General features: G+C 56.5%; 2 protein-coding genes across 11 annotated transcripts; one reads left to right on the top strand and one right to left on the bottom strand.

Moving 5' to 3' along the window:
* Window positions 1-860: 860 nt before the first annotated feature.
* Window positions 861-3,164, bottom strand: TMEM150B (transmembrane protein 150B). Its single transcript, XM_019492644.2, has 5 exons — window positions 2,986-3,164; window positions 2,797-2,864; window positions 2,576-2,703; window positions 2,149-2,326; window positions 861-1,922 (listed from the first exon to the last, which is right to left on the bottom strand). The coding sequence occupies exons 1-5, from the start codon at window positions 3,036-3,038 to the stop codon at window positions 1,723-1,725; spliced, it is 627 nt and encodes a 208-aa protein (XP_019348189.2). The 5' UTR covers window positions 3,039-3,164; the 3' UTR covers window positions 861-1,722.
* Window positions 3,165-6,344: 3,180 nt separating this feature from the next.
* Window positions 6,345-24,653, top strand: KMT5C (lysine methyltransferase 5C). Of its 10 annotated transcripts, none has more exons than XM_019492650.2 (10): window positions 6,352-6,406; window positions 6,625-6,755; window positions 14,903-15,049; window positions 15,225-15,390; window positions 15,592-15,701; window positions 16,043-16,206; window positions 16,757-16,776; window positions 17,183-17,319; window positions 18,790-18,974; window positions 20,978-24,653. In XM_019492650.2, exons 2-10 carry the CDS (start codon window positions 6,628-6,630, stop codon window positions 21,808-21,810), a joined length of 1,890 nt encoding a protein of 629 aa, XP_019348195.1. In that variant the 5' UTR covers window positions 6,352-6,406; window positions 6,625-6,627; the 3' UTR covers window positions 21,811-24,653. The 10 variants fall into 10 exon arrangements, with proteins under 10 accessions (XP_014459640.1, XP_019348195.1, XP_019348202.1 ...); XM_019492657.2 differs by lacking the exon at window positions 6,625-6,755 and adding an exon at window positions 10,135-10,280 and having other exon boundaries at window positions 6,361-6,406; XM_019492659.2 differs by lacking the exon at window positions 6,352-6,406 and adding an exon at window positions 10,135-10,280 and having other exon boundaries at window positions 6,668-6,755.
* Window positions 24,654-25,082: the final 429 nt, after the last annotated feature.

The raw sequence follows: 25,082 nt of genomic DNA, 5'->3' as shown, positions 1-25,082 counted from the left end.
ACACATGTGCTGCCTTTCTCTGGCTCCAGGACCTGTTGCCAATTGGTGTGACAAATTGCTTGGGTCTTAAGTTCCTTTGCTAGGTCAGGGGCCTCAGCTAGGACAGGAGCTGACATGGGACAGAACCAGGGGGTGGAATGGGGAGTGCTGGAAAATGGGTCCCAGTCCCCCACAGGAGTTCTGAGCCTGGGAGGGGGGAGAAGATGTGGGGGGAGGGAAGCAAAGGCCGAAACCTCCCACTCAGTGCTGAGGTGCAGCTGCCTCTGGGGTGGGGTGCACTGAGGGGAGGCTGTTTAGGATGAGACATTCAATGGGACCCCACCACGGCTTGCGGGCAGGGGGAGGAGGGGAGGAGGAGGACAGCACAGATCCCTTAAGGAACTGGGAATGAGGGACCCCAGCAGGGGCTGCACGTTGGGAGTGAGGGGCACCTGCACACAACTCAGAAGGGATCCATCCAGGCTCCCCCTCACCCCTCATCCCCTGCCCCCAGGTTAGTTTTGGGGTGAGCTCGATCGCATGCTGGCGTGCCCAATCCTGAGAGAACTGTACTCCCCTTCCCTATGCTGCCACCCCCTCCCTCCTGTCTGTCTTCCCATCTGTCTGACTGCCCCCATCTGTCCATCCACCCCACCTCCCCCATGCCTCTCTCTGGGGTCTCAATATGCTCTAAAAACAACAAAAAATACAAAAAATGAACATAAAACCAATCTCCCGCCCCCCACCCCCTTCATGGGGGCCTGGCTCAGTCTGTTCTCCCCCCACCAGTCAGTCCCTTCAGGATCCTGCCTCTGTTGGACCTCCAATCCCACCCCCACCCCTGCTCTGGCCCCCACGCTGCCCCTACAAACTGAGGGCACCCAAGGGCCCCATGGCAGGCACTGCTACTCCTAGAAGGTTGGGAGTGGGTGGGAAACAGGTTCCTTGCAGGCCTGCAGGTGGGGGGAGGTGTTTGTGAGGGCACTGCCTTTCCCAGCTAGGCACCTCCCCACACCAGCTCTGCACCTTGTGGATGCCACTACCACTCCCTGGCCTGTGCTCCATCCCAGGGCAGCAGGGGCCAGTAGTTAGAAATGTTTATTAGAGCCTCATCCTGGGGGGAGAACTCACAGCAGTGCTGGGGGAGTTGGAAATCTGTCCATGTATTGGAGGGTCCAGTCTGTGTTTCGGGGGTAGTTCAGTCTGTGGGAGGGGGGCAGGTAATCCAGTCCACATGAGAAGCATTGATCCAGCCTGTTGGGGGTGGGGAGGTGATAGAACTCATGTCGGGGTGATCCAGCTTGTGGAGAGGGACCCAGTCCATGGCAGGGGCATGATCCAACCTGTGTGGCAGTGATTCAGTCCATGCTTATTGTGGGGTGGGAGATCCAGTCCATGTGTGGGAGTAATCCAGTCTGTGTGGGGGGCATGATCCAACCTGTGTGGGAGGGTGATCCAGTCCTATGTTGGGAGGTGATCCAGCCCAGCAGGGTCACAGGAGGCCCTTGTCTTTCCCCTCCAAGCAGTGGGACTCAGACTAAGGTGAGAGGGGGAGGTGATTCCCCTGCTCGAGAGGGAAATGAGAGCTGTCATCTCTACCCTGGCCATGGGTCAAGCTGGGCCCAGTACAGCCTGGATGACATGAAAATGGCCCCAAGCCATACCCCCCACCCCATCCATTGGAGAAGGAGTGTAAGGGGGGCATGCTCTCTGCCCAGCAGGGGGCTCTAGCTGGGGAGGAGCCTAGAGTGCCAGGGTGGGGTTGGAGGCTGTCACCAGCTCGTGGGTGTGGGTGGGCATGGGGCATTGCAGCCGTAGGGAGCAGCCAGTGACATGCCGGAACTCCACAGCAAAAAGCCCGAAGAGCAGGAAGAGGGTCATGGCCAAGGCCCACTCGCAGCCCGCAGCCACCGACCGCAAGCCCACCATGTGCAGGGTCACCACTGTGCCAACATCAAGGTGCCAACGTCACGCTGGGGGCCCCCAGCCCTGTGCTCCTGCCCTGTCCCCCAGCCCTGGGCCCCCCCAGCCCTGCTGGTGCCCCTCTCTCCCAACCCGCAGTTCCCAGGCTCCCTCCCCACACCACCCCAGCCCTGCTGGTGGCCCTTTCTCACAACCCATAGCCCCCTGCTCCCCAGCCCTATCAGTGCCCCTTGCTCAGAAGGATACTGGCCACGAGGAAAGTGGTGCTGCCTGCGCAGAGAAAGATCCTGATTGGTCCGATCCAGTTCCCACCGTGCCGTGGGGTCACCCGATAAGTCAGGATAGCCTGGACCCAGAAGTACCCGACACCCACCGCAAAAGCCAGGAAGGCACCCACTAGGTGGGTCTCCAGCTGGTTACTTTGCTGGGGTGGGCAGAGAGGCCAGGAAGAGCTTGGAAAGCTGCCCATGCTCAGCCCCTGCTCCCAGCATGGTGCCCCCTGTCCAGCTATCACCCCACATCACCCTGCCCAGCCCCTCTATCCCTACCCTGCTCCCCCCAACACAGTCTCCCCCTCCACTCCATTCCAGGACTCCCCCCTGCAAAGTCCCCCTCCCCATCTATCCCTGCACAGCCCCCCACCCCCTGGGCACTGCATCTTCCTGCCACTCACCTGGAAGTTGCCCACGATGGAGGCACCCAGTGCACACAGCAGCCCCAGCACAAGTCCAGTGGTGTTTAGGGCGCTGTGACAGCCATACTCCCGCACCTGCTGGTACTTCAGGACCGAGATCCAGACCACTGGGTAAGGGGGTGGGAGCAGGTGCACAGATCAGCAGCGGAGGATAGGCCTCTGCCCCGTGACCACCCCTGCCCCAGGCTGACATCACTTACCTACAAAAGCCCCCAAGTTGAGCACTTGACCAAAGATGCAGCTCTGGGGTGGGAAGGAGCCACAGGTGCTGGGGGAAGAGGGAAGAGGCCATCAGCCACATGTGCCCCCATGCCCTGCATGTGGCCCCAGGCCTGTGGGGAGGTCCCAGAGGGATCCAGGGGGGCTGAGGGCTGTTCTCCCCCACCTACCTTATGTAGGGGAACACGACAGTGATGTTCACGGACCCGTTGGCCACGGCCATGGCATACCTGTGAGGGGGACAGAGCAGAGGCCTTAAGGGCACATGCTATGGGGTGGAGGCCAGAGTCTAATGGGCACAACCCCTACCCTACACCTATACTCACAGCCAGTGACTGTCTGCTCTGGAGGGCCCCCTGGAGGGGAAAGTTCCTAATCCAAGCTCCAGGGGGAAGAAGGGTGTGATGACTGGAATGGGGAGGGGAAGCCGGGACCCTGGGTCCCAACCGAATGCGCGTGGGGGGGGGGCGGGCAGGAAGCTCCTCCATTACTCACACAACCCAGAAGCCAATGGCAGCCCCCACGGCTAGCACCACGGGGAGCAGGGCCCAGATCAACATGGCCAAGGTCACCTGGGTTGCAGGGAGAAGAAAGATAGTTAGACAGCCCCCATCCCTTCATACTAAGCAGGGGGTTTCCAGTCCTGTAGGGGGGGTTGTTATACATGGGGGACAGCCCTAGTCCTGCACCCCATATACTCCCCATCCCTTAGAGTTTAAAGTCACAGGGCCTCTCAGGTGTCAGCTTTGGGGGTCCTCCTCCCCCTGATGGGGACGGGGGACCTATGTGCCACCCCTGAAAGAAAGGGAGCAAGGGGCATCTCCCAAGGCAGCCAGGCTGTAGGAGGCAAGTCGGATCAGGGCATTCAGTCAGGATGAGTTTGGACCAACTGATCTCTGCTGAGAGAGATCCAATGTGAGAAGAGCCAGGAGCCAGGACACCTGGGCTCTAGCCCAGCCCTGGAAGGAAGGAAGGGGCTGTAGTGATTAGGATGGGGAGCGGAAGCCAGGACTCCTGGGTCCCATGCCAGAAGCCATCCCTGACTCCTTCCCCACCCCACTCCACCCCCATGGCAGCCAGATCTGGTTCTTCGCTTACCTGCTTGGGGCAGCTCTCCTATGCTGGGATGTCTCTGGTGCCGTCCTAACCCCTAAGCTTGCCCTGGGAAATCTGCCCGCCCCCCCACCCACAAGTCTGCCGTACAGCCAGGCTGGCTAGGGGCATCCAGGCACTTCCACCTAGCCCCTGCCAATGCCCCACCCTGATCAGAGAGCAGTTCCGTTGCCAGCTGGGGCCAAAGGGCAGTATGACGAGGGCTAAAACAGGAAGGCACTTTCCCCAGGGCTGAGTCCTTGCCCTCCAAAACTCCAGGAGGGCCCTAGGGGGCCCCTCTCCCCCCATCTGGTTGAACCCTGGGCCAAGGGGTAGGAGGACAAGCAGCACGGCGTGGGGCACTTCAGGAAATGGGAAAGCCAAGACGTCTGTGTTGCACCACAGCTTCGGGAGGGGAGTGGGGTCTAGTAGATAAGAGCTCAGGGGCTGGCAGCCAGGATGACCAAGCTCTGGGAGGTGAGTGGGGTCTGGTAGATAAGAGTTCAGGGGCAGGGAGACCAGATGCCTGAGTTCTACCCAAGCTCTGGAAAGGAAATGGGATCTGGTGCATAAGAGCAGGGAGTGAAGGTGAGGACTGGGAACCAGGATGCCTGGGTCCTCTTCCATTTCTGGGAAGGCAGTGGAGTCTGATGGGTAAGCACAGAGTGGGTTGCAAGCCGGGATGCCCGGGTTCTTTCCCTGCTGGGGACTAGTTTCTAGCACCCCCTGGAGGGGAAAAGCCCCCCCCCCCCAATTGCCCTAAGCGCTGAGGCCAGGCCTACCCCACCCATAGAGCACCCCCTCCTCCACCATACCTGGGTCTCGGCCTCACCCTGCCCCAGCCAGGCCCTGTCCCTGAGCCCAGGGTGCCTTGGCCATGGTGGCCGGCCCTCGTGGGGTTTGATCAGCATCCTGCCTGTCTGCTGCTTCCTTCTCTCACGGCCAAACGCCTACTGACGTGCTGGGACCTTGGCCTGGCTCAGAGGCGTAATATCCGCAGCCCGGCCAGGGGAATTCTGCAGTCAATGATGCCTGGTGGGGAGAGGAACTGGCCTATTGACACCACTGTGCAGGGGCTGTGTGTGTAGGGAACACATGCCCTGCTCTGAGATGCATCTGCCTCTGGGGTGGCACACGCCAGGGGGACGTTGACCCAGGGTCCTATCAACACGCAGCCACTTCTGTTTCTACTCAAATCCCCTGGAGCTCATGCTTGGTTCCATATTGCTTGCAAAAACACCCTGAGGTGTTTACTGTAGGACCAACAAAACCCTTGGTGTTTTTGTCTGGAGAGGTGCAGTGAAACAAACCCGCTGCTTGGTGCACGCTCGATGGATCCTTCCTGCTGGCACCTCTGTTGGCTTTATCTTTCTTTCCATGGCAAATCATGGGCAGCAGGAGGTGATTACTGTAGGCCCTACACAAATGTTGGCCCTGCCTTCGCCTGGGGTGGGGGTCAATAAAGCCTGACCACCCTTGTCTGAGCCTATGGCCTTATTTGCCCTTTGCAGGCCTTTCTTTTTGCCCCAGGCTGTCCTGATGCCCCAGTGACAAGAGCCTGCAATGAGGAATTACTGTAGGTCCTACAATAACACAGGAGTTGCACCCTCCTCCTCCACCAGCAGAGAGGGGACAAGGGAACCCCAGCTGGTTTCCTGAGTGGGTGGGAATACTGTGACAGTAAGTGACTGGCAGCTGCCTAAGCCAATAGTTAGGGGAGAGGAGTGGGAGCCTAATAGGGCGGGATGAGCAGTGACAAACACTCGGCCTGACCAATGGAAGAAGGAGGATGCAGAGTAAAGGGGCCACTAAGGAACGGAATGGAAGGCGGGATAAACCATGTTCATCTCCAGTGAGAGCCAACCGACGGCGGCATGGTTTGAGTGGCTACCAATGGGGATTTAGAAAAGGCCGGGAGGCAATGAATTGACAGATGAGTCGACCAATGAAAGGAGGACAATGCGGGGCTGGCGCCCAAAGGAGGTTGGCGGGCTAAATTGCGACAGACAGCTAGGGGACTCAATGGTAGTCTTTCTAGGGGTCCAATGGATGAGCGAATGGTATCGAAGCCGGGCAGCGAGGCCCAAAGGCGCGGGAGGAGGGCAAGAGGGATGAAATTTGACAGAACCCAGCGTTGCCAATGAGAGGCGGGCTCAGGACAGCGACCAATGAGGAATGGGAGGGCGGGTCGAACGGTGGACAGGCACCTGGAGCAGCCAATGGTGGAGGGATAGAACGCCTGGGACGTGAGTGCGGGGGCGGGACGAGCCGGGACAGACCCGCGGCTTGACCAATGGGAGTTGAGGAGCGCCCGAGCCAGGTCCCAGATGCAGTTGAGTGGGCGGAGCGAGCAATGACGGATGCGCAGCACAACCAATGAGAATCATCGGTCTCGGGGCTGGGCCCAATGGGGAGCTGGGGGGCGGGGAGAGCGGCGGCTAGGGCGCTGAGGTGGGGAGCGGCAGAGGGAGAAAGACCGAGCGGCGGTGGCTGCAGTGGGTGAGCCGTGAGCTCCTGCATCTGTTCCGGGCCGGTGGGGGCTGGGGACAGGTTATGGTAGGGGGTCTCCCTCCCTCTTGATTGTGGGTGTCGTTGCTCCTTCGGGGCGGGCGAGGACCCCTGCGGGAATGCGGAGGTGTCTGCGTTTCTATTACATGCGTTACGGTAGCACCGGGGCTACGTCCGGGGTGGAGACGGGTGCCGTCTCTATTATGTAGATTATGGTACCGCCGGCTGCCCCAGTGCGCTGGCATCGGGGCCCTCGAGGACACGTGCGTTACGGCCACAGCTGCGCCCGCGCGCTCCCCCCTCTCAACGACACTGAGGCTTGGCTATTACAGAAATTACGGTAATCAGGGAATTATGATTACAAGGTGGGGCATATATTGGGTGCATTACGGCCTTACCTGTGAAGGATTGGGGGTGGTTTATTAGGTGCATTATGGCTGTGCCTGGAAAGGACTTGTGGGGGCCGGGGTTGTATATTAGGTTCATTATGGCTGTGCCTAGAAAGGACTGGGGGGCAGGATTGTATATTAGGTGCACTATACCCCTTCCCTCCCCCGCCCTGGCTTGCACTGGGGGCTTCTATTGTTCTGGGTGCGCCCCCCCCCCCCCCCTGCCTCTGCCCCTGCCCTCAGTGCAAGGTCAGGGCTGTGCCACCCCCTTTCCCAGCTTTGTGGGGAAACTGACACAGGTGGAGCAGATGGGGGCTCCCACAATGATAGTGGGGGAGGGGGAGTTGCCATCTGAAGCCGCTGGCCCAGCGCTATTGTTTGCGAAATGCTCAGTGGTGGCATCTGCAAGCCCAGACTGTGGTTAGGACCCAGGCTCCAGAACTGGGGGGGGTGGGATCTGTGCCCCTCTTCTATGCCCCTGGGCAGGAGCCCAGCCTGGCCACTGTGGGCTCTCACCATCCACACTGGGCATGGGGAGATGACCCCGAATAGCCTCAGCCTGTGCCTGCCCAGGCATTCTCTGCCGCTGCTGTCTGCCAGGCAGGCAGGCGAAGCTTTCCCAAAGTCCCTTCCACAGCCAGAGCCCTGACAGTGGCTTAGAGCAGGCAGCCCTCTCCACCACATGCCCCAGGAAAAGCACCCATGTAAGAACATAAGAACTGCTGCTGCCTGGGTTAGCCTCTCCATCATGTCCAGGCTCCTGTGTTGCTCAGGTGAAAGCGAGGGAGCCTGAATCCACCATGATTCCATGAGCCACCCAGGACCTCAGCTGGCGGGTTCTGCACCGAGTGGTTCACAGCCACCCCAACACCTGCCACTTCTGTAAGCAGAGGGAGACCTTGGTGCACAGCTGCCTTGAGTACGTCAGGCTGCAGCCCTTCTTCCGCCGCCTCCAGAACCTCGTTCTGGCTGCACTTCTCCCTGTACGTTTTCTTTTATGGACTTCCCATCTGCCGCCTCACCAAGTCCCAGAACCCCCTGGTATTCCTCCCCCTGGCTTTGGCCAAGCTGGCCATCTATAAAACAAGGGGGGAGGCTCTGGCTGGGAGGAGCCCAGGTGAGTGTGGGGTTGCTTTCCTGGCACTTCTCCACTCATGTATTTGGACATAATTTCACTGGTCGGTGTCCTCAGGCTCCCTCGACTCCTTTGGGGCTCAGTGGGCACTAACCAGTGTGCTCTGCTCAGTGTCCCCTCCTGATGCCCCAGTTATTAACCTATGACCCCACTCCCTTTCCTCTTTTCTTCTTTTTGTTGTCCCAAGCAATTAGTTGATGTGTCCCCAGTTGCTGCCCTTATACAGGGAGGCTTACAGTTCCCCTGATGGACTTAGGCCCATGCTCTTTTACTGTATATCAATAGGTCTGAGCAGTGAAGCCTGAATTCCACCGTGATCCCGTGAGCCACCCGGGACGTCATCTGGCGGCTCCTGCACTGAGCGTTTATCTGGCGCAGTTCGTGGACACCCCCAACACCTGGCCCTTCTGCAAGCAGAGGGAGACGCTGGTGTGCGGCTGCCTTGAGTGTGCCAGGCTGCAGCTCCTTTGCTGCCTCCTCCAGAACCTCCTGCTGAGGTTCTGGCTGCACTTTTCCCTGAACCTTTTTATTTGTATATTCCCCTTCAGTGGCCCCAGGAAGTTCCTGGACCTCCTGTTCAACCTCCTCCAGGTCCGAGCCCAGCTAGCAATATATCTTATCAGGACGGAGGCTCTGGCTGGGAGGGCAGTGGCCCCGTGAGCCCTTAAAAAACCAATAGGCCTGTTTCAGGGGTGTAGGTTGTAGCCATGTTGGTCTAAGGACATAGGCAGAATGGTTCTTTGGGTAAATGTGATTATCTTTTATTAAAGCAACTCAAATAGTTGGAAAAATTCTTCTTAGCAAGCTTTAAGGTATAAATACCCTTTGTCAGGCTGAGGAAGCATTTGCAGTTGGTGTGTGCTCTTTCTGGGTGAAGTGGTAAAGCAGCCAGAGGCCAGTACTTAGACAAGAAAGTCAGTCAGTTAAGATGTAAATTGAGGTGGTCAGTAGGTGAGAGGTGGGAAAGGGGGAATGAAAGTGACTGTAGTCAAAGGATGAGAGAGGAAGGTGGTGGGAAGGGAATGAGAGTAGCTGGTAAGAAGTAGAGGGTTTACCTGGGGAGTCAGATTTTAGGCAGGTTATAATGTGTCATAAATTCAATGTCTATATTTAAGTCCATGATTTTTTGTATCCAGTAGGTTGATGAAGTGAAGTTTGTAGGTAAACCCTCCACACTTTTTACCAGCTATTCTCATTCCCGCCCCCCCACCTGTCTCTCACCTACTTACCACTTCAATTTACATTTTAACTGGCTGGCTTTCTTGCATCTATGCTGTCCTCTGGCTGCTTTACCACTCCATCCAGGACGAGCATAGACCATCTGCAGACCCTCAGCCTGACGAAGGGTGTTTGTGCCCAAAAGCTTGCTAGTGCCTGAAAGCTTGCTAAGGAGAATTTTTCCAACTATTTGAGTTGGACTAATAAAAGAGATTGGATTTACCCAAAGAACCTTGTCTGACAATAGGTCTGTGTCACCTAGAGTTTCACTGGGCAGTATCCACTGACTCCTGGGATTTGTTTGAGGGCCGGTAGGTACTGTCAGCAGTGCTCTGATCGGTGTTCCCCCCCTCCCCCCCCTTGGAGCACTCATTATTAACCTGTGACCTCACTCCCATACCTGTTTTTGCTTTTAGCTGTCCCCACTAATCTGTTGATGTGCCCTTACTGGCCCCCATATTAAGAGGGGCTTATAGTTTGCCTTGGTGGGCATTGGCCCAAGTTCCCCAGTGTCATATCAAATAGCCATATGTCATGGGCCAGAGGGTGGATGCTGAGAGTGAGCAGAGCATGAGCAAAGTTTTTCCCCTCTGTTTACAGGTTCACAGAAGTTTAGGGCTGGAAGGGACCTTTGTGAGATCATTGGGTCCAGCCCTCCTCTCTCCTACCCTATCCTGCATCTTGAAACAGGGAGCTATTCCCTACTGGTGATTTACATTTATGTGGGGGGGCACTTATTTTCTGATGAGCATCCATAGAAATGGCAAGCTTCTGGAGACCACTTACAGAAGGAGCTCAGTGTTTGCCTGGGTGCCTTCCTGGGAAATGCCTGGAGGAGCTGGCTTCATTTGGGGACAGCCTGGTCACAGTGGGATGTGGGGTGTTGATGGGACTGTGGGATTTGCTGGGAGGTTGGAGAGGCTGGAACTGAATATATGCTAACTCCTGGAATTTTAACTGTAACTAACTTGTTCCAGGAATGATTAATTGTGAGTAGCTCCATGCTGACTTGCAAGGAACCTTTATCAGAAAGCCCCTGCATCTGCCTCGGGGCTGATGCTGGTCTCTTCAGAACCGCTCTGGGACAGCTGTGGCCACATATGAAGCTGAGGGCCCTGTTTTGGTAGGCACTTTACATACATGCATCTTGGGTGCATAGCCTGGTTGATTGGGGAGGGGGGGGGGAGGTCAGGATACCTGGGTTCTATTTGGTGCTCTGCCAGGGGTCACTTCAGCTGAATCCCTGTGACCTTTGTGTACCTCAGTTTCCCCCATACCCTCTTTCCTTTCTTTACAAGCTTAGGAGCAGGGATCACATCTGTGTGGGTGCGGTGCCTGGTGTGGTTGCAGGGGGCGGTATTTATAATTTCTACATATAGGTAGCGCGTTTCTCTTGGTTGGGGTCTGCTTAATGCCTGGCAGGGTGGCAGGGGTGGGTGTTCCTGATCTCAGGTGAGGGCTGTGTACAGCAGCCGATCTCGGACAGGGGAACCTGTATGACACAGAAGGAAGTACGGGCTGATCTCAGCTGGGGGCTGTGCAGAAATGCTGGATAATCATATACAGTTAGGCTGGGGGGCTAGGAAAGCCAGGTGCCCTGTGCCCTCAGTGTGGCTAAGTGGGAAGAGCTGTGGCTTTCTTCCCAGACTGGATGCATGAGCTTCCCCTCAGAGAATTACTTGGCTGTGAATTGGTGCGTTTCACTTCCCAAACCCCTCCCTGCTGTCTGCTGCTTGACCCTTAAGAACAGACTTAGATGTGCCAGGGGCCACCTCCTTGGCCTGGGATGCCTCAGCTTTCCTTGTCTTGCCCAAGTCTTCCCATCCCTTAGCAGAGGGGATTCTGGCAGCTAGAAGAAACACATCCTTGTCTGGTTTTGTGCTCAGAAAAGATAAAGTTCCCCCCATTCCTTAGAAGAGGCCCACCTGTCTGATCAAATACTGTGAAGTTACACTTCCCTTGACCATAAGTAAAGATGACAAAAAATTTTATTATGAAAGCAATAGCAGACAGAAGAAATCAGTAACAGATATATGAATAAACACCGGGAAGATGATATCCAAATAGTAATATGATGTTCCCCTGCAACTGAAATCCATGACTGTATCTTCAAGTCCCACTAGCTGACGGACCAAAGAATCTCCTGCTCAGGAAGCTTTAGACAAAAGCTTGCTATTAAGGCAAAGCTTAAGAATGGTTTATTCTCTTAGTTATATACATCTCCCATTGGATTGTCAAGGATCCCACAGTATGTATGTAACTTCCTGCCCCCCTTTGCCACCACCCCCTCTTCCCCAAGGTGTGTGCTTACCAGACTTAGTCTTTCCAGTTCTAATTAAGACAGGAGACTATTTGCATCTTTTCAGACCTGAAGGTTACTAATCTGGTCTCCTACAGATATGGTCTCTCACTTAATTTCCCCATGCTGAGAAAGGTCCTTGCAGGTGGTATTGTTACAGGTCTCTTCCTTTAAAATGGAAATACCTCATTGACTAGAAAGGCCTGTTGGAGCAAACAACTTGGTCTGATGCTCGTTCTCAGTGATTGCTTCTCTCAAGTGCAGTAGACAATGAGCACTTAAGTTCATCACTGTCCCACTAAATGGTCTTAGCTAAAATAATAGAATCATAGAGAAATTGGATTGGAAGGGCTCCAGAGGTCATCTAGTTCAAGCCCCTACCTGAGACAGAGCCCTCCCCATCTAAACCATCCTATACAAATCCATTGTCCAAGCACTTAGCAAAACTACTATCAACCCTGACACAATACAAGACATTACACCTGAACCTGCCACAAGTGAAGCAGGGGGACCACAGCAGCCAATGTCCTGCTTCTATAAAAGCTTATTAATATACAGTCAAGAGATCCCCCATAATGTAAACATTATTCTGACATACCTTTAAGTGCCATGATTTGTGCAGCCCTAATAACAGTAGGGCTAAACACAGCTTGGGGTTACCTATGTAGAGAGACTGCACATGCTTTATCAATGCAACTTTGGTACCCAGGGCACCCCATGACCTCTTCAGAACATAGTGGGGTTCATTTTTTGGCTTTTAGGATCTGTCTAACAAAGAGTGAACCTCAGCCCCTTTTCCCAGGCTGAAATGTGTCTGCCCAAGGGCTCCCAGCTAGGTGTCTCATTGCAAGAGGCAGTGAAGCCCCCAGTCAAACTGAGACCTGGGGGAAGCAGGTGGGGGCTCTGGAGGTTGTGCTGTGGATCCTGAGACAGGGCTGGGAATACTCAGACTGCGCTGTAGAGATGGAGGTCTCTGTTCAGTTGGGTGTGGGGGTCCCCAGCCATCCACAGGTCTTTGTTACAGCAGGGCTTAATAGGGGGTGGACGGGTACGTGGTAGCATCATCCTATTTATTGCAGGTGTGTGGGTAAGAATCAGACCATCTTAGTACCACGTGAAGGGTCTCTATATAAACCAGCCCCCCAGAGCCTCTGGGCCAGAGGTTATGTCCTTTACAAACGGCCCCCCAGCACTCCCCACCCCAGAGATGGTTGCATCTCAGTGCCATCCCCTGTTCCTGTATAACTGGCTCTATGCCTCACCTTAGAGGCAGCTGCATCTCAATGCTGGGTCTCTGTAATCTCTGTAACTAATCCCAGTGGTGGCTGTGTCTCAACACTAGGGGAAGGGCCCCCGTGTCAACATTCACCATGCCTCACCCAAGAGGTGGCTGTATCTCAACACCTGTATCACCTACATCTCCCTATATCACCAGAGTGTGCCCTGCCTCTGCAGCCCCAGAGGCTGGGTGGGCATCTTCCTGACCTCAGAGGCCTTTAGCAAGGACCATTTGGAAGCAGGAGGGAAGGTAGCTTCAGAGTTCGGGGTTGGCGCGTCTGGGTAAATATCTTGCTGGAAGATCTCCTGGGCTTCCTCCCTTGGTCTGTGCCAGGTAGACCCTTCCCTGTGGCACAGCTGTTTCAGCCTGCTTTGGGGGTGGGAGAGCTATACCAAGAACTGTTATAGTGTTAGTCCCTTCCCATTCTGGACAAGCTAATGGGTGCCAATACAGGTTGTGCGGGGTGTGACCCTGCACACTTCCCACACTGCGCCTTGGAGCAGGGATATGGTTTGGAAGCAACTGAGGATCACAGGATTAAAGTTAGCACCCTTCAGTGCAGGTCTCTGGGCTTGAAAGGGGGGGGGGGGGCATCAGGCCTGTCTTAACCTAACCTGGGTGAAGGAGGGTGAGCTGTATGTTACAAATAGTGTTGAGGAGAGGGGGATGACCTTTGGGGCCATGCTTTCAGCAAACTGTTTAATTGTTGGTTTCTGCTGGCTCCATTCTTGTTTTTGTTATTTTGTCAGTTCCCCAGTGGGCCCCACTCCCTTCCTAGAGCTGGGGACATAACCCAGGAGTCTTGGTTCCCAGCCCCCACCTGCTGCTCTAATCCATCTGAGATGAATTAATTTTCCAAAGCTGGGATAGAACCCAGGAGTCTTGACTCACAGGCCTCATGTGCTGCTGTAACCCCTCAGATCTCCAGAGCCCACTCCCCTCCCAGAGCTGGGATAGAACCTGGGCTCCTGGCTTCCCAAGTTTGCTGTTGGTGGTGGATGTGTGTCCATCACATCCCTCTCACTCCCTCCCCTCCATTCCCAGCCAGCACCTGTGCTTTAGGCCTGAAAACTTGCAGGTGCGTGGGTTGTACTGTGAGTTCAGGTCATGGTTGGGGGCATGGCTGTTGGAGGTTATTTATAAATGTGGGGGGCTGGAAGCAGGGTGCCAGGGTTCTCAGCTTGGGAAGGGATATGGCATGGCTGAGGAACCAGCCAGATAAGGATATCTGGAGAAGGAAGGGGGTTACATCTGGTTTTCCCTCCATTCCAATCTGCTTAGCTGCAATCCCTGAGGGGTTTTGCTGTGCTAGAGCCTGCCACCAGGTCACTGAGCAGGTAGTTATCCCTTGCTGCCTCCCCCTGCCTGCCGCCCACTCACACTTCTCGGGCCAGTGCTTCACGGGAAAGGGCTGGGCCTGGGGGAGCCCAGTGAGGGACACCGGACTATGGGGCAGGGGTCTCAGAGAGGGCGCCACGTTGGGGGTGGAACAAGGAGCTCAGCAGGGGATACCAGGCTGCTGGGAACATTGTGTGATGCTCATATTATCTCATATCATCCTCCAGAGGTGGCCACATCTCAGGCCTGTCCATCAGGTCCCCATCTAATTAGTCTCACCCCAGAGGCAGCTGTATCTCAGCAAGGCATAGTGTGCTGGGTGAGGAGGGGCTTTGAATGGACCCTCAGCTGGTAAATGCTGCTGGGAAAAGAGGAGCATGGACATCAATGTTGCTCAAACTTTTTGCCTCATGGGCTAGATAGGCAGTGCCCAGTCCATCCATGGGCCAGATCCCACTAGCAGCCCCAATCCAATGCGCAGACTGGGCATGGTGGGGCTTGATCTAGCCATTTAGAGCAGGGCAGGGGGCATCCCAGCCCATCCAGCAGCACAGGGGTAAGGGGTTGTTGCCTGGTCTGGCCCTGATCTGGCTGTGCGGGGCTTGGAAATTTAGCAGTGCAGCAGGTCTGTGACCAAATTTCCCAACCTGTAGGGATCCCCACAGGCCAGATACTATGGCTTTGTGGGCTCAGCTTGGCCTGTGGACCAGGGGTTGAGCACCCCTTGTCTATGTTAACCTGGGAGCTGCCGTGACTTTGGTTCAGGTCAGTCTAGGCCCACTCAGGGCTGTGAATGCTGACCCATCTGTATTTTGGGACCTCCTCACAGGCCAGGCAGCAGGGAGCAGCATGGTCCTGGAGGTACCATGGGGTCAACCCGGGTGACAGCAAAGGAGCTGTGTGAAAATGATGACCTCGCTACCAGCCTGGTGCTGGATTCCTACCTCGGCTTCAAGACCCACAAGATGAATGTCAGGTGAGTGGAGAGGAGGGCACTGGCTGGGACCATGGATCCAGGGTGAGGAGGACTAGCCGGGGGCTGCAGAATGGGAGGGAGGAGCACTGGCTGGGGCTAGGGGGTGCCTAGAGTGGAGCTGGCTGAGGCTGGGAGGTCAGTGTACCCAAAGTACCCATGTCTCCTTTCCCTGCAGCCCGCTCCCTGCTATCCGGAGGCAGCATCACCTGCGGGAGGCAGTAGAAGCCTTTCGCCGGCGCCGGGACTTGGAGGCTGCGTACCGGGCCCTGATGCTGGGCGATTGGTCCTGTCAGTACTTCCAGAACCGGAGCTGCCAGCAGGAGGCTGCACTCAAGATTCATGTAATTCTCCATGTCTGGGCTCTATCCCAGCTTAGGGAAGGGAGTGGGTTTGAGCAGCGGGGGGGCTGGGAGCTTGGATGCCTGGGTTCTGTTGCAGCTCTGGGAGGGAGTGGTGGGGGCTGGTGAATTAGGGCAGGGGGTTGGGAGTTGGGATGCCTGGATTTTGTTCTGTGTTTGGAGTCTCTCAATCCTTCCCCCCAGATATTCCGCTACCTCCGCATCTTCCTGCCCGAGAGTGGCTTCACGATCCTGCCCTGTAGCCGCTACTCCCTGGAGACCAATGGGGCCCGCGTGGTCTCCACCAAGTCATGGTGAGGCCTTCGGTCTAGACAAGTCACTTCCAGGCCTGAACTCCCCCCTCCTTCCCCTCCCTGAGGTGGCTACATCATCCCAGCCATGGGAAAGGGGGAGGGGGTCCCTGTATCAACAGCCCCTGCTCCCACCTTAGAAGTGGCTGCATCTCAGTGCTGGGTGGGGAGGTTCCTGTAGAATCAGCCCCTTCCCCTTACCTCCAAGGCAGCTGCATTTTGGAGCTGAGCAAGGAATCAGTTACCTTCCCGCTCCAGGAGGGGCATCCCTTCTTTTCTGAAGCGGGGAAGGGACAGTAAGCCCTGGGCCAGGGGTCCTGGCTGACACCTCGCCATCCCCTCAGGAGGAAGAACGACAAGCTGGAGCTGTTGGTGGGCTGCATTGCAGAACTGACAGAGCCAGATGAGAGCCTACTGCGTGCAGGCGAGAACGACTTCAGCATCATGTACTCGACACGCAAGCGCTGTGCCCAGCTCTGGCTGGGGCCTGCTGCCTTCATCAACCATGGTGCGGGGGGTGGGGCAGAGTCTGCCTGGTGCTCTTCACTCCCAACCCACAGTCCCCTGCCCACCTGGCCTTTGCCCCCCTCCCCAGCTGTACTGGTGCCCCTCACTCTCAACCCGTAGCTCCCTGCCATTATCACTCTGGAGATACAGTCCCATACAGAGGCTCCTTGTTCTGCTGTGTGAAGATGCCCTCATGGGGGCTGAGCGGGGCTTGGGGTCTTTGTGGTTCTATCCCCCTCCGCCCCTAGGGTTCCACAGGGCACCAGTGTGAAAGTGGGAGTGTCATCCCCTGCTTCAGCCATTGTTCCCCTTCCCTGATCCTGGGGCTGGATCAGGGCCAGTACCCCCTGGAGGAGAAGAGGTATAGAGCACTGGGCTTTGTTCCAAGGTAGCTGGGCCTGTTTCTCTGTACCATCCAGCTTACTGAATGCCTCAGCAATCCCACTGGTAGATGATCTCACCCAGACACTGGGGTGAAGCAGCCATCTGACCTCTTTATCTGGTCTCTGTTTCTCTCTTTCTCCCTGTTATCCCCCTATGGAACCTCCTAGACTGCAGGCCAAACTGTAAGGTAAGTCACGTGACCTTGGACTGTATGTCCAGCTCTGCTGTGGGGGCAGATGGGTTAGATCAGGGGAGCTGAGAGCCAGGACACCTGGGTCCTATCCCAGCTTTGGGAGAGGAATCTGGTGGGTTGGGGGCGGGGGGTGCGGAGGAGGGTGGGAAGGTGCTGTGAACCAGCTCTAGGAGAAGATTGGGTGGGTGCCTATTTAACTGATCTCCCAGAGCTGTGGGGTATCTCTTCCCAGTCCCAGGGGCTGGGGGAAGCGGATCATCTCCTCCCCCAGCCACACCCACCCACCCACACACACACACGCACACCCACCCCCCTCCAGGTGTGTTGGGGAGTCCTTGGCCAGTGCCTGCTTCATGCCATCCTGGTGACGCTTGTGTCCATCTCTCCCATCCCTTGTCAGTTTGTCCCGACTGAGGGGAACACGGCCTGTGTGAAGGTGCTACGGGACATCGAGCCCCAGGATGAGATCACTTGTTTCTATGGTGATGGTTTCTTTGGGGATAACAATGAACTGTGCGAGTGCTGCACCTGTGAGAGGTGGGCATGGGCAGGGTTACAGGGCAAGGGTTGGGCTGGGCATGTGGGGGAAGACGCTCTATTCTGTCTGCTTAGTAACCACCAGATCATGCTTGGAGCTCCCAGATGCCTAAGAGCTGGGATGTTCTGGACACCATGGACACCAGGAGCACCCTGCTGATGACTGCAGAGCCTGGGAGGAGCCAGGACTCCTGGCTTCTATCCCAGCTCAGGGTGGGGGAGTCGAGTCTGGGTTAAAGCAGTGGTGCTTAACCTTTTTGCCCAGTGGTCTGGATGGACAGCACCTGGGCTGGATCTGGCCAGTGGTCTTGATCCAGTGCCCAGGGTGGGCATGACGGGGCCCATCTGCTGCATGGAGGAGAGGGGGGGAAGCCTGGCCCTGATCCAGCTGCATGGGGGAAGAGGGCTTATCCTAGTCCCAACTCAGCCCTGCAGCAGAGATGGGAGGTATGACCTAGCTCTGATGCAGCTACGTGGGGACAGGGATCATAGCTCAGCCCCTTAGGAGAAAGGGGGCATAGCCCAGCCCTAGTCTGGCTGTGCAGAGAGGAGGGGGCTCAGCTCTGACCCAACATGCAGAGCTTGGGAATTCGTCAGCAGGGGAAGGTGGTGATATTGCCACTGCTCCCTCAGCACGTGTGGAGTCCCACAGGCTATGTTTAATTGCTCCATGGGCTACATTTGGCCTATGGGCTGGAGGTTGAGTACCCCTGGGTTAAAGCATGGGAGCTGGGACTCCTGGGTTCTGTCCCAGCTCTGTGTGGGGGCAGGGTGTCTGATCAAAGCAGTGGTGCGCAATGTTTTTGGCCAGCAGGCTGGATGGGCAGTGGCCAGGCCGTTTGCGGGCCAGATCCATCTGGTCTGGATCCAGTACAGGGCAGTCATGGCAGAGTCCCATCTGGCCATGCAGAGTGGGGCAGGGGGCATCTTGGCTCCATCCTGGCCATATGAGTGGGGAGGGAAAGGGGGGAACATAGTAGCCCAGCCTCTTGCTGGGTGGGGGCATGGCCCAGCTCTGCCCCACCTAGTCCCAGAGGGGGGAGGAAGGAGAATTCCCCACAGTGGGGGGAGGGGGCTTAACCCAACTCCAGGAGGAACAGGGGTGTGACTTGGCCCCATCCAGCTGCAGAGGTGGGTGGAAGGGGTATGACCCAGCCCCAATATGCTGTGCAGGGCTCAGGGTTTGGGAATTAGGCATCAGGGGAAGGTGGCTATATTTATTGCCATAGCTCCCCTGCCATCAAGTTTCCCAATCCTGGGTAGCCCGCACGCTGGATACTTTTGGCTCCATGGGCTACATTCAGCTTGTGGGCTGGAGATCAAGCATCCCTGGATGAAAGCATGGGAGCTGGGATGTCTGGGTTCTAGTGCAGCTCTGGGCAGGGAGTGTGGGCCAGCCAGCAGGGTTAGAGCAGAGGGGCCTGGGGACCCTCATTCTACTTCTCACTCTTTCTCCATTGGCTCCCACAGGAAGGGGGAAGGCGCCTTCCGGCAGCAGCAGAAGGACCCCTCTCAAGCTACCTCAGCCCAAGAGAAATACCAACTCCGTGAGACGGACGGACGGTTACAGCGCTGGAAGGGCCGGGTCTCCAAGAAGGTGCAGCCTGGTGCCAAGGCAGCGCGCAGGGCCCGGCGCCGGAGGGACCGCCTCCGCGGTAAGGCTTCATATGGGGGAACCAAGGGAGCCTCAGGTGGTTGCTGTGGGGAACAGCCTGTGTCTGTGCTCATGCCAGTGCCCAGCCTGGCACCAGGGGGTGCTCTCACTCCATCATGGCTGTCCTAAAGAACTCCTTTCTTGAGTCCTGGCTGGTTTGTAGGCCCCCTACAGTTAAAGGCACAATGGGGTTTGATGTGGCATCCCACAATCCTCCTGCCACACATGCATGGCATCAAGTCCTATTGCACCTCATTGGTGGTGCAAAGGAAGCCTGGGATCATGATCTCGGGCTCACCCTGCACCGGCAAGTAGCAAGCTCCCACAGCTGATGGAGCTCCCAGCCACAAGGGCACACTGTGTACTGTTGAGGTTGGGAGCCATCAGCTGATTCAGGCTCCTGGCTAAAGGGCCACACCATTTGTGAGACAGCTGCCAGCTCCCGGCCTCTGGGGCACGTGATGTGGCCACCTCTGGGAGCCTGGATCAGCTTATGGGGCTCCCAGTTGCCTTCCCTGTGGCTGGGAGCCCTGGACTGGCCACACGTGCACATAATGGCATGATAGGAATCAACCACGAAGTTATGATATGTTTTTTGATTGATGATTTTATAGTTTGTTCCTTGTTTTATCATATGGCCAGGTCACTACCTAAGATGCAGTTAACAAGTTAATTGCACCGTAAGCGTAATGTGTGCCAGGGGCCTCAGTCTAGTTCAGGGGTGTCAAATATATGGCTTGTGAGCCATGTGTGGCCCATGGAGCTGTGTGATTCAGCCTGTGGGTCACTGCCCCAACCCTATATGTCAGCCCTGGCCCCACATCCTGCATGGGGTGTGTGGGCTGGACCCAGCCCCAGCACCATGCAATCAAGCACAGGGGGTTGGTTTGGGGTGCATGCTATGTGGCTCCAGGGTCAGTCCAGATCAGGCCATGCCCCCAGCCAGTGCACAGGGCTGGTCTAGTGGGGCACCTCATGCAGTGTGTGCCCTTGGGTCCCCTGTGCCATCTACAGTTCTGGGTCTTCACACTGTAAGTAGCACATGCCTGGTGCCAGCCCTGGGGCCAGTGCAGGCAGGATCTAGCATCAAAGGCACTGCTGAAGGGGGGCAGTTCTGGTCCAGCCCACAGACCAGGCCAGCAACCCCATGGGCCTGGATTAATTTGACACCCCTATTCTAGTCTTCTTTGCGTCTTTGTTCATGACCAACATATCATAGAATCACAGAGAAGCAGGGCTGGAAGGGACCCCTGGAGGTTATCTAGTCTAACCTCCTGCCTGAGGCAGGACCAGCCCTGTTCAAACCATCCTGTAAAAAGCCATTGTCTAACCTCTTGGTAAAACAGCTGTCAGCCCTGACACAACAGGAGACATCACACCTGAACCTGTCACAGGTAAAGCAGGGAATGACCCTGTCCCTGAGCAGCACCCACTGGGGCTGAGCTGGGCCCAATGAGCCCTCCCTGTCCTAATCTATTTGATTGTCAAACAGCTGCTTCATTCAGCCCCAGCGATAGCTGCAACCCAGCGCTGAGGTAGAATCCCTGTATAACCAGCTGTCAAATATGCCCCACCCAAGGGGTGGCTCCATTGTAGTGCCAGGCTAGGGGTTCTACTATGAACAATCTCCCAGTATGTCGCACTCCAGAGGTGGCTGCATCCCCGCTGGGGCAAGGGGTGCCTGTCAGAGCAGTTCCCTAGGCCCCTGTTACACATTACATATATTAACACAGTTAACTGGTGAATTGTGCAATAAATTTAGACCAGCCACATGTGCAAAGTTATTGTTGCATGGTAACAGTTACTTTCCAGCTATACAAAAAGCTGACCAGCTATAAAGCAGCTGCTTGAAAACGTGAAACAACTCTATAGTTGGTTTCTATTCAGTTTTCATTTGAACGTGTAGCAGCATCCCTACTGCACCTGACCCTGGAGGCAGTTGCATCCCAGCTGGGTTGAGCACTGGGCTGGTGATTGATGCCTCTTTTTTGGTTTCCCTTGCAGCTCTCCGTGCCTGTCAGCTCCAGCCTGGCTGGACACCCTCCTTGCCTTGCTTCCCACAGCTTCAAGCACTCAGGCATCTGCGGATCCCTCTGCACAACTGCGTTGCTTGCAGGGGTATAGGCAGGGGCTGCCGGCTGAGGAAGGAGCTGGCTGTCTCTCTGGTACGCTGCCTTCCTGGTGCCTCTGCCCCTGAGACCGCTGTGGCACAGAGCTCTGAAGCCCTAGAGCATCACCCTGCCCTCTACCAGCATCCTCCCAGCAGCACAGAGCCTTCCATCCCCTCCTCTCTTGGATCACTGGACCTCCTAAGGCTAAAGACTCCCAGCTTGACTCGCGTCTTCTGTGTGGAGTTGGGGGACACGAGGGTTCTGGCCTCCCAGGACCCAGGGCAGGGCCCTGGGATTGGTCCCCCCATGCTGGGAGTTAGCACTACCCCAGGGGAAGCTTCACCAGGGGCTGTGCCTGGGGGTGTTGTGGGGCACTGCCCATTAGCCCCTCAGCTTCTCTGCCGTACTCGAAGCATGGTCAAAGCTGTGGCCTCCTGTCCTGCTTGGCCCCTGGAGGCACTTGCTGCAGCAGGAAGGGCCAACCCCCATCCCCTGCCAGACCCTAAGCTGTCCTTGTATGCTCATGTGAGGCTGGAGAAGACGGAGCAGCCTCCCCAGCCAGCCATGAGCAGGACAGAGCCAGAGGAAGCCTCAGCTCCCAGCGGAGACCCCAAGCGGACGGTGACCTTTCAACCTTTTCCCCCTGCCAAGCGCCTGCGGCTGGTGGTGAGCCATGGCTCCATCGACCTGGACCTGGCCTCAGCAGCCAGCGAGGAGGCGGCCTGACTGGGCCTCAGGTAACAGCTGGGCCACTGCTGTGCTGTTCTGTGTGGTAGGGGGAGACCACCCAGCCCCCTTCACACCCCTCTGGTTTCCCCTCAGTGTCTCCAGTTCTGGAGGGGTGTGGAACCCCCTTTTCCCTGGCCAGACTCACGAAGCAGCTCCCCCTCTGCTTCACTGGCCTCTCAGAGCCTCCATTTTTAATATGGGGCTGGGCCCCACAACCTGTATTTTAGGTAACACAAATACACCCACACAGTCCCTCTGCCACACCCCAGACTGGAGCCCTGAGGCCAAGCCATATAACACCAGTCTGTTGGCAAGTCATCAGTCCAATTCCGTGTGTGTGTGTGTGTGTGTGTGTGTGTGTGTGTGTGTGTGTGTGTGTGTGTGTGTGTGTGTGTGTGTGTGTGTGTGTGTGGTTGGCAAGTCATCAGTCCAATTCCCTCTGTGTGTGTGTGTGTGTCACCCCTGTATCTCCCTTATTATTTCATACTACCTTTGTTTCGGGGGTCTCTCTTTGATCCCCCGCCACTCCAGGGGTTCTTGTCTTGGGATGAATTCATATGGGGGGGGGCAGAAGGACTGTTGTGGGGGGACCTGGGTCAGCTGGAGTGTTTTGATACATATCTTTGCCAGGCATCTGGTTTCACCGGGGCACTTTTTTATGCTACAGGCAAATCTGAGGGCACAGCAGCTGAATGGCTGGTTGCCCATAGGGTGCTGTTGGAAATTTGGGGGGGAGGGATTTCCCCTCCATGGGGTGCTGGCTGGCTCGGGGATGGGGAGATGGGGCCAGAGCCTTTCCCTCAGGGCAATTTAGATAGGTCAGAGTGGGCTTTGCAGTCTCCTGTGTGGAGTCTGGGGGTGGGATGGGGGGAGTTACTAGGGTGGGGGTGGTCCTTTTATTCAACTAGCAAAAAAGACCAACTTCCAAGAGAAGTGGTGCTGGCTCCTACCCTGGGGGTATTTAAAAGAAGGCTAAGTGAACACCTGACTGCGGTCATTTGACCCAGTACCCTTTCCTGCCACGGCAGGGGGTCGGACTTGATGATCTGCTCAGGTCCCTTCTGACCCTACCAACTATGAATATGCCCGCAGCATTTCTGTGCTGCTGTCCCCAACCTGCACTGGGCACACCAGCACCAGGTGCATGGATATCCTTAGTAACCCAGCTGTGCTGAGGTGATGTCTGCTTCTTATTCTAGGTGGGTTGTCCAGATTGGGGCCACCTGGTGATCCCTGGTAGAAATGTCTCCCCTTGCGTTTCCCCAGGCCTGGGCCTTGTAGGTGCATGGCTCACGCTGTGTCCAAGCTCGGGTCATGGCCGGGGGCATGGCTGTCATGGGTACAGGTAGGGTCCTTGTCAATCCTTGCTCCCCTCCCTCCCATGGGGCAGCCCCTGTGCCCGGGCAGGAAGGGCCAGGAGAAGCCACCCTTGGTATGGCAGCTACAGCCAGCCCCTCCCTTCAGGGGAGCACAGGACAGACGTATTCCCTGGTGACAGGACTCCTGTGTTCCCTACCTGTGCTCCATCCCCCCTGGGGGCATATGATTTCTACCAGGCAAGGATCTGGTTCTCCTGGGTCTCCTACTTTCTGACCACAGTATCTTTATCCTGAACCTGGTGCTCACTGCCATCTCTCTAGTGTTCAGAGTCAGGGACTGGGGGAGCAGGGGAACTACAGTTTTCATGGGGGGTTTTCCAGCCCCTGGGCTCTCCCAGGTACACCAGGAAGGGGCAGGTTGCTCTACAGAGGCCAGGGACAGGGAGGGGAAGAGAATTCACTTCTCCAAGGGATTTTTCTGTGGTTCAGGTGTCTCCTTCCTCCTGCCCCCCTGCTAGCAAGCCCTTCCACCAGGGCTTGAGCCCCCTTCCTCACTGGGAAGGCAGGGGCGGGGTGAGGGGTACAGGATGAGGATGTCTGATCTGCCTCTGTTTGCAGTGCATTGCAGCCCTCGTGTGTACTTTCCCTGTCTTAGTCTGGGTTAAAAAGGCAGTAGAATTGTGGAGTGGGGGCTGGGAGCTCTGGACACCTGGGTCCTTCCCTGGGAAGCAAGCAGGGCAATAGTGGGCTAGGGTGTGGGGGGAAGCTAGCATACCAGTACATCTTGGTCCTTTCCCTGCCTTTCCTTTGGTCCAGGGCTGAGTTGCTTCTCCTCTCTTGTGCCTCAGTTTCCCCATCTGTATGATGGGTTTCATATGTACCTACCTCACAGGAGGAGGCGGTGCTATTTCTAAGGCCCCACACAGCCCTGGGGGTACAGCCACCCCTCATCCCCTGCTGCTACCTGGCTGCATCCCCAAATCAGTGCATACCCCCAGGCCCTGGCTGAATTCAGGGCCCAGCAGGCAGCGACCATTTGCTTCCCAGCCTGGCTAGAACCAAGACCCCATCACAGGGCAAGGCAATGACAGAGGGGAGAGATGCCCAACCCCCCCCCCCAATCTCTTCCCCAGCCCTTCCCCAGGGTGCTGCCTTGAGCCCACAGAAGTGCAGTACAGACGGACACCTGGGTTCCCAGGTGCTGAAGTGTCTGCTGGTTTTGTCAGGATCTGATCGATTGGAATGGGGGGGAGCTGTTATCCCCCCGCCCCCCCCCCCCCCGATTAGACCCATACTTGACCCTGCCAGGGAGGGGGGTGGTCTCGGTGCTAAGGGTGGGGGGTGGGGAATGGCAGGCAGACTGGGAGCTTGTGGATGAAGAATGTGCCCAGCTCGGGGGGGGGGGAGTCAGAGCCCCACAAACTCTGATTTCAGGGTGGGGGGAGAAGGGAGGGATGAAGACGGACAGACTCTGAAGCCCTTCTGAGTGTCTCACATTGGAATAAAGCCTTTTTTTTTAAACTGAGAAGCTGGGTTGCTTTTGAGCTGGGAGCACTGAGTGGGTTGGAGCTGGTGGGGGGTGGGTGGTATAAGGCTGGTGGGTTAGAGCAGCCATGCTGTGTGTCAGGACCCATGCAGGGTGTTCTGTCCTGGGCCTGGAAGTGGACTGCGGTGGGGCAGGCCAGCCCCACAAGATGCTCAGCAGAACCGCTCACCCCTGCAATGACCCTATCCACCCTGCTGAGCCGACGCCAGCCCTTCCAGTAAGTCTCCCTCATTGCAGAAGAGGGTCTCTGATCTGCCTTCCTATTTGGTCTTACCTGCATTGCAGCCCCCCTAGGGCACATCCTGTTGTTTTACTCTGGGTTACAAGGGCAGCAGATTTGTGGTGTGGGCGCTGGGTCCTGGTCACCTGGGTTTTCTCCCCAGTCCCGAGAGGGGAGTGGGGTT

The sequence above is a fragment of the Alligator mississippiensis genome, chromosome 5 (assembly GCF_030867095.1).
Source record: "Alligator mississippiensis isolate rAllMis1 chromosome 5, rAllMis1, whole genome shotgun sequence".
Taxonomy (NCBI): Eukaryota; Metazoa; Chordata; order Crocodylia; family Alligatoridae; genus Alligator; species Alligator mississippiensis.
This window is presented reverse-complemented; position numbering and strand designations above follow the sequence as displayed.

What these genes read in the sequence shown, in the direction of transcription:
- TMEM150B (XM_019492644.2), bottom strand. Translation starts at nt 3,038, where the DNA reads ATGGCCGTGGCCAACGGGTCCGTGAACATCACTGTCGTGTTCCCCTAC. An exon ending in GTCGTGTTCCCCTACATAAG is followed by an intron (nt 2,865 to 2,985) that starts GTAGGTGGGGGA and finishes CTCTTCCCCCAG; the next exon opens with CACCTGTGGCTCCTTCCCAC. An exon ending in CACCACTTTCCTCGTGGCCA is followed by an intron (nt 1,923 to 2,148) that starts GTATCCTTCTGA and finishes ATGTTGGCACAG; the next exon opens with TGGTGACCCTGCACATGGTG.
- KMT5C (XM_019492650.2), top strand. Translation starts at nt 6,628, where the DNA reads ATGGTACCGCCGGCTGCCCCAGTGCGCTGGCATCGGGGCCCTCGAGGA. An exon ending in TGGCTATTACAGAAATTACG is followed by an intron (nt 6,756 to 14,902) that starts GTAATCAGGGAA and finishes ACCTCCTCACAG; the next exon opens with GCCAGGCAGCAGGGAGCAGC. An exon ending in GTGGTCTCCACCAAGTCATG is followed by an intron (nt 15,702 to 16,042) that starts GTGAGGCCTTCG and finishes CCATCCCCTCAG; the next exon opens with GAGGAAGAACGACAAGCTGG.